The sequence below is a fragment of the Schistocerca cancellata genome, chromosome 1 (assembly GCF_023864275.1).
Source record: "Schistocerca cancellata isolate TAMUIC-IGC-003103 chromosome 1, iqSchCanc2.1, whole genome shotgun sequence".
In the NCBI taxonomy this organism is placed as follows: domain Eukaryota; kingdom Metazoa; phylum Arthropoda; class Insecta; order Orthoptera; family Acrididae; genus Schistocerca; species Schistocerca cancellata.
The window spans coordinates 702,506,044-702,525,952 of record NC_064626.1 but is presented as its reverse complement, the minus strand read 5'-3'; the positions used below and the strand labels follow the sequence as shown (position 1 = coordinate 702,525,952).

Here is a 19,909-nt window from a genome sequence, read left to right as displayed (position 1 = left end):
AATAATTGGACACAGATTACATGAAAGAAAAGTGGCTAATAAGTAGCCACATACATTAAAAGAAACAATTCAATTATTAACTTGTATTTTGAATGAAACGCAAAATTTAAGCAATTGCTCAGTACATATCAAAGTCGCTGACCTGTGTGGAAGTTTCATTGTGCAGTAATTATTTCACGCAGGCTCCTGTTCGCAGTTGCGCTATCCTGTTACGAATGTTCGTCGAGCAGCTGAGCGAGATGTCAATGGTAAGTGAGGCGCTCGTAGAACGCTCAAGAATCTGTCGACCAAGTCGGATGGGCAGAGGTGTCGCGTAACACGCCACACTCTCAACATCCTGGAAGTCATAAACGTAACAGACTGTGGGTTGCTGGACCTCCTCGGTACGTCTGTGTCGTCCGTATCTGCCGTTGAAACGACGTTTTGTTGTTGAAGATGAATGCAGACATCTCACACGACTAGGCAGTGTAAGAATAAGCAAACAGCTGGATGATTCGTCTAAAAACGATACAGTCAATTTCGTTTCCGATCGTCGCATATTCCGAACTTTTGCTCACTCATTAAAGATATCGTCTTTCACGGAACATTAAATCATTATCTTTCGTGTTTCCCAGATGGTTGCTTCAACAAAACCATGGCTGAATTCTTTCTCTATGTTTCTCCAAATGATCAGGTAACATGAGAGGGGCACGCTTTGGACTTCTTTCTTCGCACAGAAGAATTTGATCAGTCTGGTTCTCAAGATTGCTTTTTCGTAGGTCTGTGTACCGCTGAAAAATTCAAAGACGGAGCAAGAATTTTTCTTGTTTGAAACCGAGCAGCAGTAAGTTATGGTGTTTTGGGAACGAAGTGAGCTTCAGGACTCCGACGACTACGGTTTCCATGCGAACGGCGGCTGCAAGCCCGAAGCCGAGAGCAGAAATTGAAAGCGGCTTATCGGAAGGCCTTCCGAGTTTGGCGGCAGCGCACCCTATCCCCGTACTGTCCGGCTATCTGGCAGACCGGCCCTGGCGTGCGTCACTGCCCCTCCACCCCCACTCACTCGTCTAACCTCCGCCCCAACCCCGACAACCAGTCCCGCCTCCGCTGACCGATAAGATCAACAGCCGTGGCACGTGGGCGTGGCTCGGATTCAAACTTAGCTGCTCGGCATCTCTTGTGAAACTGCCAATCAATAGCGTCACTACATCATGCGTCATGGAACCAGTCGGTTTTCTTGTACAGTGTCTGATCAAATGTGTCCGGACACTCCTGCTTAATGCGGAACTGACCAGTAGATGTTACGAAAGACGGTATAAGAGAAAGTGCGGAGTATTGTGTTGTCAGTAGACCAGCAGTAACAGGAGAACGCGTCCGACAGGAGAGCACAGTAACTTTGAATGTGGACTAGTCAGTGGATGACACCAAAGAAACAGATCCATCACACACATTCCAGAATTTCTAAAACTGCAGAAGTCGACTGTTCTTGCTGTGAAACTTCCTGGCAGATTAAAACTGTGTGCCGGACGGAGACTCGAACTCGGGACCCTTCCCTTTCGCGGGCAAGTGCTCTACCTACTGAGCTATCCAAGCATGACTCACACCCCGTCCACACAGCTTTACTTCTGCCAGTACCTCGTCTCCTACCTTCCAAACTTTACAGAAGCTCTTCTGCGAACCTTGCAGAACTAGCACTCCTGAAAGAAATGATATTGCGGAGACATGGCTTTGCCACAGCCTGGGCGATGTTTCCGGAATGAGATTTTCACTCTGCAGCGGAGTGTTCGTTGGTATGAACCTTCTGGTAGAGCACTTGCCCGCGAATAGCAAAGGTCCCGAGTTCGAGTCTCGGTCCGGCACACAGTTTTAATCTGCCAGGAAGTTTCACATCAGCGCACACTCCGCTGCAGAGTGAAAACCTCTTTCTCTTCTTGCTGTGGTTGTGAAGTGGAAGTACTACGAAATAACAACAGCTAAACGAAGAACATGTGGGCCTCATGTTCTGACTAACAGGGATCGTCGAGGATTGCGGAAGGTGATTGTAAATAATCGCATGAAATCAACCGAAGGACTCACTCGTGACTGCCAAACTGCTACCAGTAGTCCAGCTAGCACAGTGACTGTGCTTAGGCAATTAGAAAGAGTGGGGTACAATGGTCGAGCGACTGCTCATAGCCCATACACACAGAAGAGCCAAAGAAACTGGTACACCTGCCTAATATCGTGCAGGGCCCCCGCGAGCACGCAGAAGTGCCACGACATGACGTGGAATGGACTCTACTAATGTCCGAAGTAGGGCTGCAGGAAACTGATACCATGAATCCTGCAGGGCTGTCCGTAAATCGTATGAGTACGAGGCGTGGAGATCTCTTCTGATCAGCATGTTGCAAGGCATCCCAGATACGCTCAATAATGTTCAAGTCTGGGGATTTTGGTGCCCAGCGGAAGCGTTTAAACTCTGAACAGTATTCCTGGAGCCCCTTTGTAGCAATTCTGGACGTGTGGGGTGTCGCACTGCCCTGCTGGAATTGCCAAAGTCCGTCGAAATGCACGATGGACCTGAATGGATGCAGGGGATCAAGTAGAACGCTTACGAACGTGTCACCTGTCAGAGTCGTATCTAGCTGTATCAGGGGTCCCGTATCACTCCAACTGCACACGCCCCACACCATTACAGAGCTTCCATCAGCTTGAAGAGTCCCCTGATGCCACGTAGGGTCTATGGATTCATGAGGTTGTCTCCATAGCCGTACACGTCCATCCGCTCGATAAAATTTGAAACGAGAGTCGTCGGACCAGGCAACATGTTTCCAGCCCAATGTAGGTGTTGACGGGCCCAGGCGAGGCGTAAGCTATGGGTCGTGGAGTCATCAAACGTACATGAGTAGATCTTCGGCTCCGAAAGCCCATATCTACGATGTTTCGTTGAATGATTCGCACGCTGACACTTGTTGACGGCTCAGCATTGATATCGGAAGGGTTGCACTTCACATGTTGTACGATTCTCTTCAGTCGTCGTTGGTCCCATTCTTGCAAGATCTCTTTCCGGTCTCACCGGATTCCTGATATTCACGGTACAAGGTACATGGTACACATATCCCTGTATTTGAATACGCATGCCTGTATCAATTTCTTTGGCGCTTCAGTGTATTACTGTAGTCAACGCCTAAGCGACGCTTGAGGTGGTGTAAAGAGCGACGCCACAAGGCAGTGAATGAGTGGAAAAGAGCGATTTGGTGTGATGAATCACGCTGTACCCTGTGGCAGTCCGATGGAAGAATTCGGTCGGGCGAATGCCTCTAGAGCTTTAGCTGCCGTAATGTGTAGTGAAGTGTGGAGGGTGTACTATTATGGTATGAGGATGTTTTCTGTGGTTAGGATCTGGTCCCCATATTGCACTTAAGGAAATGCTAAATGCGGAACGATATGAACACATTTTACAGCATCGTGTACTGCATAGAGTAGAGGAACAGTTAGGAGACTCCAACTGTATCAGCATGACAGCGTGCCCTGTCATAAAAAAAGCATCTGCGAGGAAATAGTTTGTGGAGTAATATTCCTGAAATTACTCGCCTGCCCAGATTCCCGACCGAACACAATAGAACACCCCTGTGTTGAGTTTTCGTCCCAGACCCCAGCGTCGAACATCACTACCGCCTCTTATTTCGGCTCTTGAGGATGAATGGGCTGCCACTCCTTCAGAGACATTCAGACACATGACTCAAAGTGTCCCAAGCATAAACGCAAAGGGTGTCCACAGCCCATATTAATCTCCACTAATACGTGTCCAGATACTCTTGATCAGATAATCTAGAACCGTCTGCGCACAGCCTTTGTCGGAGTGGTGAAACAAACAAGGGTTTAAATACAGCCTACAAACTGTTTTCCGAGACAATCTTAATTGACAGAAATCTTCAGACTTAGAATTAAGAAAATGTTATAGGACCATAACTGTCGACAGTGCAGTAAGTTCCAATACACCCGGGTGTGAATTATCCGAGCACAGCGCGGTGATTTCTGAAAAAATAAAAAAACAAAGCCTGAAGTGTTTTATTAGAATTAGAACGAATATTTTCGATCTGAAAACAAATTTATGGTTGTGGAGACGTAGATATGAAAAGCAGTCATGAGTGGGTAAATAACGACGCCTATGAACCGCGATCTGAGCATCTACGTGACGCAAATGTGTCGTGCAAAGTGTGTTCGGCAGAGAAAGAGAGCGACGCTCAGGCACTGAAGTGCGTTAATCCGTTAGTGGAATAAAGAGTTCAATATTTGTTTGACTATATCGATGTTTCGACTTACCGGAAAATAACACCGAGGTTAGGGAAAAAAGTGAATTAAAAACAGAAAAAAATAGACTGTTATTTCCCAAAGCGAAGTGAAAGCAACTGACACGAAACACAGTGTGTTTGAAACGTAATTTTGTAAAAAAGGTTTCAATTTCCACCCTCAAAGATGGTAACTTATAAAACATTCGTTCCACCGGGACTTGACTTCATTGTTGGTCGGTCTGGGACTGGCACCAAATACTATTGATAGAGAAAATACAGAAGGTGCAAAGAAGAGCAGTGGGTTTAGTCACGGATTCGATTAGTAAATGCGAAACCGTCACGGAATTTCTCGTTCATCTCTAGTGGCAGACTCTACAATGGAGGCGTTATTCATCATGGTTTAGTTCACTGTTAAAATTGCAGGAGTGTTGGTTCCTGTAAGAGCTAGCCAATCTATTCCTACCTCCTATGTGAATCTCACGAAAAGACCATGAAACTAAAACTAGAGAGATTTGACCTCACTCGGTGCCTACAAACAATCGTTCTTCCCGCACCCTGTTCGCGAATGCAACAGGAAAACAGGAAGTGCCCATGGTACATAAAAAACACTCTTCCACACATCGTGATGTAGCTTTCGGAGTATAAATATAGATTAATGAATTTAAAAGCCACCTCTCATTAGAATAACGTCAGACTTTAAGAAAATCGATGATTTTGCCAAATTTAATGTTGATTTTGGCAAATTCGTTGTTATTCTTTTGCCAAATTTGGTATTTTTTGTCAAATTAGATGTTTTTTGCCAAATTTTGTTTCTTGCCAAAATCTGTTTTTTGCTAAATTTGGTGTTGTTTAGCCGCCGCTGTGGCCGAGCAGTTCTAGGCGCTTCAGTCCGGAACCGCGCTGCTGCTACGGTCGCAGGTTCGAATCCTGACTCGGGCATGGATGTGTGTGATGTCCTTAGGTTAGTTAGGTTTAAGTAGTTCTAAGTTCTAGGGCACTGATGACCTCAGATATTAAGTCGCATAGGGCTTAGAGGCATTTGAACCCTTTTTGGTGTTGTTTATACGAAATCCAACGTGTTTTTTTGTGCTGAAATTCCGTGTTATTTTTTGCCAGTTTCGGTACTACTTTCGTCGTCAAATCACAGTGCGTTTTTAAGATATACATGAACCTAAGCCTTGAGGAGATTAGAACAAAATGCAGTTTCAACATTCAGTAGCTGTCAGTTACAAATATTAGTAAACTACCATCTGGAGAATTATAACATTTTTGTATGGCGAAATTACAAGTTTCCCGAGTCCTCGCAAAAAATTCCCCTGTTTCACATCATTTCGCTAAATACCGGTAATATCGTGTTATCTTTCGCGTTATCGTTTCCGCGAAATTTTCCCGTCCCTGAGCACACCCGTCCACCTTCATTAGCACACAGTAGTGTAACAATAATCCAGTCCAGTTGACACCGCTGTGAAACGTTTCGGGTGACGACACTGACGTTCCAAATGTTTACAGACCACAGCGTCGCTGTGCTCCGATGCTGCTGCTCGACCGGTGGTGTGACGTGCCGCTGTTTGGCGTGTTTCAGGGTGTCCTTCGGCAGCTCCAAGGGCTCTATGGTGGAGACGCTCATCTACGAGAGCCCTGTTCAGGAGGAGCCGGAGGCGAGCCCCATCCTGGAGGACGCGACCCCTTTCCCGGCGGACGCCGACTCCGAGTGAGTACATCCTGACCACCCTCGTACTCACACTAATACTCACCCGCACTGTACAGGGCCATCATGAGGAAACGCAGCTGTCACGTCTACGACATTTCACTGCTTTCTTTCACAGTACTGTCGCTATATTTGTGTGAATATGGCTTCGAAATTCTTCTGTTATTTTGTAAAAATAATACAGTGTAATATTTACGGTTTCAAAATGATGGAGCACAGCAATCAGTCGTCCTTTCCTTTCAGGTTCTATTAAAGCAAATCGGCAAGTGCCTAGCCATTATCAGAGCACTATTTCTAGTTTCAATACATATTTTAGTAAGTCAGTTCCCCGTTGTTCAGGGTTCTGTCACAGTTCATTCGAGAAGGTACTGAATGAACTGTGACAGAAGCCTGAACAACAGGGGACTGACGTTCTAGGACATTTACAGACACTATGAAATAGTGCATTGATAATGGCTAGACACTAGCCGAAATCTAGATTTGCTTTAATAAAACCTGAAAGGAAAGGACGACTGATTGCTGTGCTCCATCATTTTGAAAGTCATATCAGAATCGTTCAGTGCATTCTCATTCCTAATGGAAGGTAACTTGATGATATTTACGGCTGTTTGCTATGGTGCTTATGAGTCGACTGCGGTTCGGCAGCAGTTAGTCCAAGCTGGCTGCCTCACTTGCGAACTCAAAACACGATTAACTCAAGAAGCAATTCTGTGCCTTATAGGTCTAAAAATCAACAGAATGACATATGCAACAATAATCATTCGCGCTGCTCATTGCAAATGCAGGTGAAGTTTAATTACTGAAACTAAAATAAAAAATCATAAAAAATATGTGAAATAATTAACTTACTCGGTTGCTTTAATGTTCCTAGTAATGGCACCTGTTTTACACTGGAACACCGTCACAGCGAGACCACAGTTCAGTCATACAGAACTGACTGATGATGTTTATGAAGATTAAACGGTCACTCATCAACCAGTTGTAGGACAAAAATGATGATATTTAAGCCTTTAAAATTAAACATTGATTTATTGATCTCCAAAAATACTTCTCAGATCAAGGTAAACTACAGTTACAATACACTTGATCAATGATAAAAATTAATGAGCGTAGAGATACAAAAGAGATTTACATTAAGCCAGTGAGGCAACATTCCAATCAATTCTGAAAACACTGTATATATCAAAGTCTGAGGAGCTCGAAAATGCAAGAATACTGGAGATTGACTCACTTCCTCAGTACAAGAAATTTACTACAAAAAGTAAACCTATGTTGCGAAATAAACTCGCAAATTGTGAGCTGCACAGATGAATAGCAGTGCAATCGCTAAATGCGACACTTACAGAAAAACAGCGCAAGAAGCGCCAGGTTAGGGCCGGACACATCTCTAGACCTCTACGACGAACCATCGCCCCGCAGTCACGAGCACCAAATGCAGTGTTCTGTCTTCGTTTCACCCCGGTCCTAAATACCACCGTTGGTGGCGAGAATCCGCAAGTTTTGCCACCGTGACAACCGAGAATTTCCTCGCACCTCCAAAACACAAGCACTTCTTATATTTCCATAAACTGACTAGAAGTTAGCACTTGACTGGTTCTCAGCTTGCCTGGATATCCGTCTGGGCGCGAAATGCAGCTCGTTTCCCACGCTGTCTACGGTAAAATGGCGTTGCTCGTAGAAAAATCCATGGACATTTCTGGCTACATCCCCAGGAACCTCTCGTAGTCCTCACAGCTATCCGGTACCCGGCCTGGGATCACCGTTACGTATAACGGCCATCTCACGCGAATACATGGTCCTTGGGAGGAATTAGGGGAAACCTACCGAATATCCGCTACTCGACCACCCAATGTCTGAATCCTGTAGGTCGCCTCTCTCACCACGCTCCAGGAGTGGTGAATTTTAAAAGCTCAAGCACCAGACTTCATAAGCCCTGTCCCTCCACCCAAGAAATTTAAACAGCAAAGAATAAATTTATTGTCACTTAGCGACTTGTGACTAACCATATACATTACAACAGGGTGTTTAAAAAGTGTCGCATATGTCTACAGGAGGCAACATTGGTCAAAACTAAAAGAATAGTTCCTTTCGTGATATATCCGGAAACCTTTACCAGTTGGGGTATGGATCGCCGGTCGTGGTGGCCGCCCGGTTCTAGGCGCTACAGTCTGGAACCGAGCGACCGCTATGGTCGCAGGTTCGAATCCTGCCTTGGGCATGGATGTGTGTGATGTCCTTAGGTTGGTTAGCTTTAAGTAGTTCTACGTTCTAGGGGACTGATGACCTCAGAAGTCCCATAGTGCTCAGAGCCAGACATGGATTACTGTAGAATGGTTCAAATGACTCAGAGCACTATGGGACTGAATTTCTGAGGTCAGTCCCCTAGAGCCTAGAACTATTTAAGCCTAACTAACCTAAAGACATCACACACATCCATGCCCGAGGCAGGATTCGAACCTTCGACCGTAGCGGTCGTTCGGTTCCAGACTGTAGCGCCTAGAACCACTCGGCCACACTGGCCGGCCATCACTGCACAGCCACAGCTCACAGCGTGTATTTTATTTGCAGATGAGCCAGGGTTGACAAGACATGGTGTATTAAGTTAAGACAATAGGCACGTGTGGAAAGATGCGTGTCCTAGAGCAATTATGGAGGTGAGGCATCAGGATCGCTTCAGTATCTATGGATATACGGGAATTGTCGGTGACAGACTCACAGGGCCATAAACGTTTCCCAAACACTCTAACATGTGCTGCGTGTCAACGATTTCTACGACTGTACCTCACAGAAACGTTTCACTGGCGACAGACTGGTCGTCGCAGCGCGGGATTAGCCGAGCGGTCTCAGGCACTGCAGTCATGGACTGTGCGGCTGGTCCCGGCGGAGGCTCGAGTCCTCCCTCGGGCATGGGTGTGTGTGTTTGTCCTTAGGATAATTTAGGTTAAGTAGTGTGTAAGCTTAGGGACTGATGACCTTGGCGGTTAAGTCCCATAAGATTTCACACAACATTTTTGACAGACTGGTCGAGGAGGTCCGGTAGCATGGCCTCCCCATTTTGCGAACCTAAATCCGTTTCATTTCTTGCTGTGAGGACATTTAAAGGCACTGATGTATGCCCAACCCCTCAACAATGCGAAGACGTTACAGGAGTGTGCATGTGACGCAATTCGAATGGAGCCAGGTGATTCACTGCGGAGAATGGCTGAAGGATGTGTCAAGAATTGTGGTAAGCGCATGCAGCACTGCCTATAGTGTCTACTTGCTCATAACAGACAGGTGGGAATGAGAGGACAAAACTGACCTGTTTCCCAACTGTTACTGGTTTCCGGATAATATAATAATAGGAACTGCTAGCTTTGAGAGATATTGCCTCCTGTAGAAATACGACACTTTCTTTTAAACACCTTATAAATGGTGTTTCAAGGTCATTTCGACAAATGTCTTTTGTCAGAGACAAAATGTTTGCCGACACCTCCTGGTGACGCTAGGCATCGTTTAAGACTGGTTATGCTCCTGAGTGGTGGCAGGACATAGGCACTATACGGCATTCACATGTGTAGTGTTATGCCTATCACCCAGTCGTCTGCTCACTGTGGAAGGAGTCACTGATTCGCTTCTGAAATATGTTTCTCTGCTGAGAGACTCTCACTCTTATGGCTTTCTTGTTTACAATCACTCTATCAGTTGGGGTAGTTAAATATGCTGCACACTTGATTAGGAGACCCTTGCTAGTTCGGTAAAATCTCGTGGTCCCTGGGCCGGAGAATACTAGCTTAGCCGGCAGCTGTGGCCGAGAGGTTCTAGGCGCTTCAGCCCGGAACCGCGTTGCTGCTACGGTCGCAGGTCCGAATCCTGCCTCGGGCATCGATGTGTGTGATGTCTTTAGGTTAGTTAGGTTTAAGTAGTTCTAAGTCTAGCGGACTGATGACTTCAAATGTTAAGTCCCATAGTACTTAGAGCCATTCGAACCATTTGAATACTAGCGGCACTGGGGAACGTCAGCGAACATTCTGTCTCTAACGTAAGTTGTTACCCACGACGTGATCTACCGTCCCTAGACGTTTCTCGTAAAAGACTTTGAAGCACTGTATATTTCAAAGCACTGTACATTTCAGGGTCAAGTCACACAACTGGTATAATTACCGGTTCTGACTTTATACCAAGTCATCATCAGATTGTCTGTATAAAAAGAAAGATAGCAAAATATAAGGAAACTAAAGCACAAATCAGACTAACTTGTGTACACAACTACATGTACGTAAATGCGTTACATAGTAACTCCTCAACTAAAATAGATCCGTGAACGTGCTCACAATGCAGGCATATCGTCACTCTGATTGCTGGAGCTGATGGTCTGTTTTATCTACACCAGCAATTTTTTTTCTCTAATATTCACACTGAGAAAGAGGATATTCACACTGAGAAAGCTTCCTCTTACAGCCAATTTCATATTTTGAATATGTTTTAGTCTTAAGTTTGCAATACACGGCCGCGCGGCTGATCCCGGCGGAGGTTCGAGTCCTCCCTCGGGCATGGGTGTTTGTGTTTTTCCTTAGGATAATTTAGGTTAGGTAGTGTGTAAGCTTAGGGACTGTTGACCTTAGCAGTTATGTCCCATAAGATTTCACACACATATGAACATTTTTTTGCAATTCACGAGTTACCAGTTTTGTATTCTTTACATACTAAAGAGTTACTCGTTTCCGGATAATATAATGATAACAATCAGTTCCAACAATTAGAGAACAGGTACGTTGACACTATAAGCATCGCCCCAGATCTGTTCAGCTGGCGAGTTACTGTGTATTCAAGTACGTATAGATGTGTATAGAAATGAATTTGATTTGAAATTTATTTTCCGAATGTTTTACTCTCCACTTCTCTCTTTTAAAGCGGATGTGACGACGACGTCGTAATACGTAGAAACCTTTAAAGGTGCCAATTACGTGATCGGAGACTGAAACGTATACTGAAAAAATTTACAAGACATTTACTGTATTCTCCTAAAGTCGTACGCATAGTGTGTGTACAGTCTTGTGTGGTACATCTGCATCTACATCTACATCTACATCCATACTCCGCAAGCCACCTGACGGTGTGTGGCGGAGGGTACCTTGAGTACCTCTATCGGTTCTCCCTTCTATTCCAGTCTCGTATTGTTCGTGGAAAGAAGGATTGTCGGTATGCCTCTGTGTGGGCTCTAATCTCTCTGATTTTATCCTCATGGTCTCTTCGCGAGATATACGTAGGAGAGAGCAATATACTGCTTGACTCTTCGGTGAAGGTATGTCCCGTCAGGACCACGAATGTGCGCAGGGCGACAAACGTTGATGCGCTCGTGATCTCACGTCCAAGCGCTTCTTTACAAGTAATTTCATATCACGGCTAATTTTCATAACTGTACGCTAAAGCTGAAGCGTTTATTTTCCGTAACTTACGTAATAACTGTCGAGGGACAGTAAAAATGTGTAAACTGTCGTGAGAGGCGATTTAGTCGTAAATGTGAAGATACACTTCTGCTTATTACAAGCACGACTCAATCATATGAGCCACTCCTACATGTGACAGTAAGCTTCAAGATATCAGCGGAGAATTGCAACTAGCAGCGAAAGAGACTGCTTTGCGATAGCTAAGAAACATTCGCATATTGTGTTTAAGCCCTTGTTTAAGCGGACAGAAGGAATCAATGGTCCTGTGAATATATACTGAAAATACCTACCGTATTTACATATCCCGTCAAGACCACGAAGGTGCGCAGGGCGACAAACGCAAGAAGCGTAACAACCACCCGATCCCACCATCCCACGTAACTGCCCCACTGTCGACGAAGGGGCTGTTAATTGACAAGTCTGTAACAATTCTCTGCACTGCTATATTAGTGAAATAGCGGATGATCGTATGGAAATTTCGACCAGTCGTACTAAAATGTTTTTAAAATGCTGAGCCGCTCGGAGTGGCCGCGCGGTTAGAGGCACCGTGTCAGTCATTGCGCGGCCCCTCCCGCCGGAGGTTCGAGTCCTCCCTCTGGCATAGGTGTGTGTGTGTGTGTGTGTGTGTGTGTGTGTGTGTGTGTGTGTGTTGTTCGAAGCATAAGTTAGTTTAAGTAATGTGTAAGTCTAGGGACCGATGAAAAAATGGTTCAAAAGGCTCTGAGCACTATGGGACTCAACTTCTGTGGTCATCAGTCCCCTAGAACTTAGAACTACTTAAACCTAACTAACCTACGGGCATCACACACATCCATGCTCGAGGCAGGATTCGAACATGCGACCGTAGCGGTCGCGCGGTTCCAGACTGTAGCGCCTAGAACCGCTCGGCCACCCCGGCCGCCAGGGACCGATGACCTCGGCAGTTTGGTCCCATAGGATTCACACACATTTGAACATTTAAAACGCTGAGTATCAGCTCACTGACGTAACACAAAACCAGCGCTGAATAGTAACGCGAGCATAACCGTGCACTCGACATAGACAGCTACAGCTGTAGATTCGCTCTTCTCCAGCATATCTGTCGGCAATAAGTCACGCTCACACGGGCTACAGTTACGAAGTACGACCATGACTTTCGGAAGAGTGGACAACAAAGCCTTCGATGTCCCACTGAACCCACCCTCTTCCTATCTGCGTTTTCGCGACTGACTCGTTCAATTTCGAGAGTACAGAACAAATAGTTAGCCAATCAACGGCTGTCTGTCTGACTTGTTACTTGCACATAGGTATTCTCAATGGTTCTGTTACTTCAACATCTAACGACACCATATTTGTGACCAAATTTGGCAACTTCAGAACCAGTAAAGCTCCCAAGACGTCACGGTAAACACTCTGAATGCCAGATGTAGTGAAAGCATTCCCAAGCATCACTGAACGCTCGCATACAGGGCATATCCCACCCCCGCCCTGATTCTCCTTAGGCTGATGACAAAAGGAATTTCCCGACTCCCGTGCGGTTCGAAACGCCCTGTGAAAATTCCCGCTGTTGCATCCCCCTCGCGCCCTTCACAACGACTTCGTCCGTCTGCCACACCGCAAATTAAGAAGATAAAATTAGTCCCACGATTCAGATCCGGATCAAATAATTACTTCTCGATAAACAAGGTCAGTCGAACAGACTGAACAGTCTTGAACGGAGGTTATAAGATGAAAATCAGCGAAAGGAAAACTAGGCTAATGGAACGTAGTGTGCTAGCTACTCATCTGTTTTGCTAATATATCATGCGAAGGGAACACAAATGCACGATGGGATTTACCTGAACTGATTTTGTCCTGCCGGCCGCGGTGGTCTCGCGGCTCTAGGCGCGCAGTCCGGAACCGCGCGACTGCTACGGTCGCAGGTTCGAATCCTGCCTCGGGCATGGATGTGTGTGATGTCCTTAGGTTAGTTAGGTTTAAGTAGTTCTAAGTTCTAGGGGACTGATGACCAAAGCTGTTATGTCCCATTGTGCTCAGAGCCATTTTTTTTTATTTTGTCCCATCAGCTCTACTCTACAGACCGATCACACACCGCACCAAACAGTTCCTGTTTCTTTTTTTAAAAAAAAGTTGCAATTTTGTCAATTCTTTGTAAACCTATTAAGTACAGTATAAATAAAATGGCTGGAGTTTAATATATCAAGTGAGTTAGGCGGTACAAGGAACAGCGTTGAAATTCAAAAGTTTATTCATAAAACATTGCTGTTGTGGCACCAGCTATCTCAGCAAGCCCTACCTGGCAGCCAAACTCACAAAAAAAGAAGAATCAAACTGTCACTCACAATTCACAAATAACTGATTAAACTGTTAATTCCACAATGTATATCAACACTCTTCCCTATAAAACTTGTGGACAAATTCTACCGTAAACCGCGATATGAACTGGACTAGCTAAATAACAAGCTGCATGAAGCGGCCACATGCAGCCTAGAAATTAAAACACACACACTCTACAGACTCGTGTCCCGCAGGCATAGCGCCTCACCCTTTCGACAGGAAAACAGATTCCCCTTCCATCTCCACACCAAAGACCCGCTTACTAGGCATTACCCCTTCCACTTCTTTTATTTTGCTTCCTATTGGCTACAGCTATCGTCTCTTTCCTACCATAAAACACCTTCCTAGTTGCGTGCATTACATTACAATTCAGTTCAATGTTTTGGACCATCGACCTACACAAATAAAGAACATTTTACCAGAGGTTGAAAATACCGCTTCAGCTGTAAAGTTCTTTTATTATCACACGACCGGTTTCGGCCTCTTATAAGCCCATCTTCAGGTGTCGTAATGTGGTGCTGTGATCCCCGAGCGCCGCGGTTGACGTGCACAGGGCGCGGTGCGCTACCTACGGGTATTGTTTGAAAAAAACATTTTCATGATAAATTGTGCTTAAATGCGTATCTAAATGATATCAAATAATATATATTTAAAACGAACAGCCTTTCATAAAACGTTACGTTTACGTGGGTAGCTAGCCGAAGACATTAATAATCTGCAAATTTTTATACAAATTAAAGTTGTGAAAGTTTAGACAGTAATGTGACCTAGCTTTACATGCTGTATTGGATGCGTTACATGTTTCACTATCTGGTGGAACTTCCACCTCAGTCGCTCGTGACGAGAGCTTCATCTGTACATCTGTGTAGACCTATTGGAGTCTGCTGCCTAAGCCCCTTTGGCCAGCCTAACATATCCCTTCGGGTACCTGCTCCAGCCATTCAATATCCTGACGCTCCAGTGGCATACAAGAGTATGTTCCGTATAATGCAATCTCTTTCAGCTGTACGAACTGGAACTACCTCGACCCATATCCACAAAGACACATCCTGACCCACAATATTTTCTAGAACTATTTACAGTGTAGGTGTTTATCGAAGTACTATGCAATGTGTTTTAGATATGCATACATGTCTGAAGCAACAGACACTGCTACGATCGACAGCCAATATTAACTGGAAGAAACATATTCGGAATTGTCAGTACGATTTGACTGCAGCTGCACAATTTATTAGTGACAGTTAAAATTTGTGCCCGACAGGTATTCGAACCCGAATTTCCGGCTTTACGCGAGCAGCCACCTTAATAACTTTAACTACCCGAGCCCGCCTCCAGGACTAATCCACTGATGGAAAGACTTTATTATTATTGTCACAGCCTGTACATACAAGTAATACTCTTTGCAGTGTTTTTGTTTATGGATGTAAACTGTGCGGCTGCGGTCTCACCCTATTCGCAATTCCGAAGACTTTTCTTCCATTTTTGATGACTGTCGATCGTAGTAGTGTCTGCTCCTTCAGACACGGACGTATATCTGAAGGACACTGCAAAGAGTATTACTTGCCGGTACAAGCGGCTGTGCTGGAATCACAGCAATGGTGCGACCGCAGGACGTGGACACTCAGTGACATATAGAGATTTGGGTCGGTCCTGGAGGCATGCTCGGATAGCCAAAGTGGTTAAGGTGACCGCTCGCATAAAGAGAGAAATGCAGATTCGAGTCCCGATCCGGCACAGATTTTCATTTAGCACCTATAAATTGTACAGCTACAGTCGAATCATATTCGCAATTCTGAATACACTTCTTCCGAAGTTGCGACGGGATGCGAGCTCATGGCCTAAAATTCGCCCTCTTAAGTGCTATCTGTTCACCGTCCCTCGCCGGAATTCTCTTAACACAATGAATCCCACAGTCAGCAAATCCCCTGTGACCGTTTTCGTGGCTTGGAACGTCTGTCCAAGTTACTCCGCACTGTAATTACCAATCCGTTAAAACTAAAACGCGGTAGCTCATACTGCAATATCTTAAGCGGTATAAATCAGGCGATGCTGTGTGAAATAGAACAGGAAATGAGACACTAAAAGTAGTAAATGAGGTTTGCCATTTGTACAGCAGAATAACTAATGATGACGAAGTAGAGAGGGGTACAGGGAATTCCAGAAGGAATGCTCACTATTCAGGGAGATTATAGAAATACTCATTCGAAGCACAAAAAGTTTAGTAAACATGAGCTCTGAAATGTGTACCTTAGGAGCTATGAGCACTTCATCTTTCATATTATGAAAAAAATCTCATTTACTGCAAGTTCTTTGCTTTCCATTTTTTTGGAGAAATTGGAAAGGACCAAAATAGAAAAAAATTGTAAAGTAAACATGGGCTCTAAAATCCGTAGCTTAAGACCTATGAGCACTTGTTCAGTAGAAGATATATGTTTCACAGTAGGAAAGATGAACACGTGCTCATAGCTCTTAATGTATGCATTTTAGAGACCATGTTTATTGGACGTTTTTCTTGTTTTGGTTCATACTACCACCTCTCAAAACATGGAAAGGAAAGAGCTTGCAGTAGCAGAGATTTGTTCACACTATCGAAGATGAGAGGAGCTCATAGCACTTAAGGTATGTATCTTAGAGCCTATGTTTTACTAGACCTTTTTGCTTCGAATGATCATTCGTTTCATATTCCTGAATATTGACCATTCCTCCTGGGACAGAATGAAGGCTTTCACAACCGGGTGACATGGCTGTTGATATACTTTCCGGGATGTGAGGTCGTGGTCCAAGAACTTTTCTGCTCCTTACGTTTCGTCCAGAACTGCGCTGGACTTCCTCAGAGGCGCTGCTCCGTTGAGTCTTGCCGACTGACTGACAACATCAACAAACTATTCCAGCCGACATGTAAAAAACACATCGAAGATTCGACATTTGAAGCAGCGTTCGTTTCATGATATATTTTTATCAGTTTTATGGCACGAAATTTGTAAAGAGTATGAAAGGCGGACAGTAATAAAAGATCGTTTCTGTCTGAGGCTGTTCAGAACGTTTGGGTTTAGGTTGTTGCATTCACTTTCATGGCGATGTTAATACCCCGAACGGTCGTAGATGGTAGCAGTTTCTGAGCGTTACGACGCAAGCTCAATCCATTCACGCGCGTGGAAATATTGAGCATACTGTATTCTAGCTATGCCTTAAGGTATATTTCCTCCAAAATGAGCTTAATCTGCAACTGGAAGAAGCGTCTTTGTTATAAGATTGGGACGCTCTTTGAATACAACGAAGCCACTGGACATGCAATCCATTATGTGACATGTCAACTAAATATGGCTCCGAACGATATATCGATCACGGCATGCATATGCATTAATCATCTCTTTCCCTACTCTGGATGAATAATAAGCTAACTGTATGGAATGAAAGTAGACAAATCGTACGTTCTATCAGCTGCTATGTAACGTCCTCTGTCAAAAATTTACCAGTGAAGGACCTGCCACTATCTCAGGTTTCCGAAATCGATAATTGTCCGACTCCATACTACTGATACACGCAGCTATCATTATTGAGCACTTAAAAATATCACACCACGTTTATTTGAGAGCAAGACAGTTGTCGGTTTGCCAAGTCAGAGGCTTTCGAATATCTGCAGTGACAGTACAAAATATGAACAGGACACAGAAATGAAGAAAGTACACGAGGAGAAGTAAGTTCCGAGGGTCCAAAAAATTAACAATAACAGTGTGCTTTACTGAACCTTACACATTTTTATACATTTCTGACACAGGTACCGTAGACCATAACCGGATTTTGTTTATCTCCGTAGCAAAAGTTTAACTCATATGGTGACAACAAACTGGCGATATAAATGTCATCATTATGAAACGACTACACTCTCTCTCTCTCTCTCTCTCTCTCTCTCTCTCTCTCTCTCTCTCTCTCTCAAAAGAGTGCAGAAAGGTCGGGGTTTAACGCCACATGGGTGATGAAGTCTTAGAGAAGAAGCAGAAGCCCGGACGTGTTCTTTTTAAAGGAACCATCCCAGCATTTGCTTTAAATGATTTGAGGAATCACGTAAGTTCTAAATCTTTATTTCCGGAAGGGGATTTGAACCTTTCGAACGCGTGTCCAGTGTGTTGCCATTGACCCTTCTCGTTCTGCACCTTGTCTAACCGCGTGCCTAATCTTCTCACATTTCCGTTCTTACTGTGCTTGTTCTACCGTAGGTTTACATTCATATTGAACGAGTTGGCGTAATGGTAAGACACCGGACTCGCATTCGGATGGGCCGCGGTTCGAATCCTCGTCCAGCCATGAAGATTTGTGTTTCCGTTGTTTCCCTACGCTGTTGAGCCAAAAGCCGAGAAGATATCCCTGAAAAGGACACGGCCGATTTCCTTTCCCGTTCTTTCCCAAACCAAGCTTTGGGTCGGTCTCTTCGGCGATGGGACGCAAAACATTTAGCTTCCTTCACTCCTTCTATAATCGTGGTATCAAGAATGTTCAACGACTCGGCGCTTCGCACTTCATCGTGAAAATCATCAAATACTCATTCACATATTGCTAGGACCTGTCGAATCACCCATTTTTTTTTCCTGTAAATAACACAGTTTTGACATTGAATGTCTCCTGCTGTAACGTTTTGTCCAAAAAACTAACCACAAACCGAATCTCAGAACACCATCTGCTGTCCCATATGCAAAATGCAGAACCTACGCTGTCTAGTCGCATGAATGTGACCGCCTCTTATAAGCCTGAATAATCACCTTTTGCAGCGCGAACCGCTGCCAGACGTACAGGAAATGAGGCAACGAGGTTCTCAGAAGCACCGGCAGGGATGTGAACCCATGTCGACTCCAGTGCCGTGACCAGCTCCGCTAGATTTCTCTTTTGAGGAACCAAACCGGGAACAGCCTGATCGAAGTGGTTCCACAAATTCTCGATTGAGTTTAAATGCGGTAAGTCTGGTGGCCAGTGGAGTACGGTAAACTCATTCTGTTGTGTTCAAATGTTTGTGAAATCTAATGGGACTTAACTGCTAAGGTCATCAGTCCCTAAGCTTACACACGACTTAGCCTAAATTATCCTAAGGACAAACACACACACCCATGCCCGAGGGAGGACTCGAACCTCTGCCGGGACCAACCGCACAGTCCATGGCTGCAGCGCCCTAGACCGCTCGGCTAATCCAGCGCGCCAAAACTCATTCTGGAATTCTTCGAACCACACACGTACATGGCGAGCTGTGTGACACGTTACATTGTCGTGGTGATAGGTGCCGTCGTGCCAAGGAAAAACAAACTGCATGTAGTGGTAGACATGGTCCCCAAAGATAGATCCATAGTCGTATTGATCTATTGTACCTTCCAGAATGATGAAATGACACGAAAATGTTCTCCAGACCATAACCCTCCCTCCTCCGGCCTAGACCTTTTGCTTTCAGACTTTTCACGGCGTACATACCAGCGGCCTTCATTCCAGTGGAGCATAAAACATGATTCACCTGAGAGGGCCACCTGTCTGTACTCAGTAGACGCCTATTTCCGATAATGGCGTGCAAATTACAGCCTTCGTTACCGATGAACAGCAGTCAACGTGGTGCATGAACCAGGCGTCTGCTACGCAGACCCATACGAAGCGACGTTCGCTGAACCGTTACAAACCTAGCCATTTCGGAAATGCTTCCACGCTGGACCCGAAAGCCAATGATCATACCCTTTTGGACGTCAGCTAAATCGCACCGTTTCCCCATTACAACGACTGCACTGTTTTCCCCTGCCCCACCCCCGTCCCCTGACAGGCTTTATATACCCTCCAATGGCACGTGCCGTCTGTGTGTGGTTATTGAACTTTCACGTCGAACGTAGGTGGTGCTCACTTTCAAGTGACAGGTCAGTGTGTTTTCTGCACTGTCTATCGTAAATCGTGGTTAATATAACTGGAGTAGGATTGCGAGACCGACGGATGAAACTTGACCTAACATGGGACACATACGATCGGGTAACTATTCAAAACATGAGCGACGTACTGATCACACAATTACTAGCTTAAACTTCGTGGATGACGGGCAGGAAGTGGCTGTTGTTGCAGCATCGAACTCGATTTGGGCCTACTTTGCGATCGCCATTTTTAAATGGTCAGTGCGGCGTCATTTGGGCAGTCTACATGATTGACACATCCGTTGGCTGTGTCCGGAAAACAGAACCGCGCCT

The 19,909-nt window shown here is 45.0% G+C and overlaps 1 protein-coding gene across 1 annotated transcript in view; it reads left to right on the top strand.

Annotated features, from left to right (window-relative positions):
- The window catches only part of LOC126184647 (uncharacterized), an 880,966-nt gene that overhangs the window by 367,247 nt on the left and 493,810 nt on the right, over positions 1–19,909 (top strand). Inside the window, exon 2 of the mRNA XM_049927127.1 lies at positions 5,836–5,964. Coding sequence (XP_049783084.1) covers positions 5,836–5,964 — 129 coding nt within the window. The remainder of the gene's footprint in view (positions 1–5,835; positions 5,965–19,909) is intronic.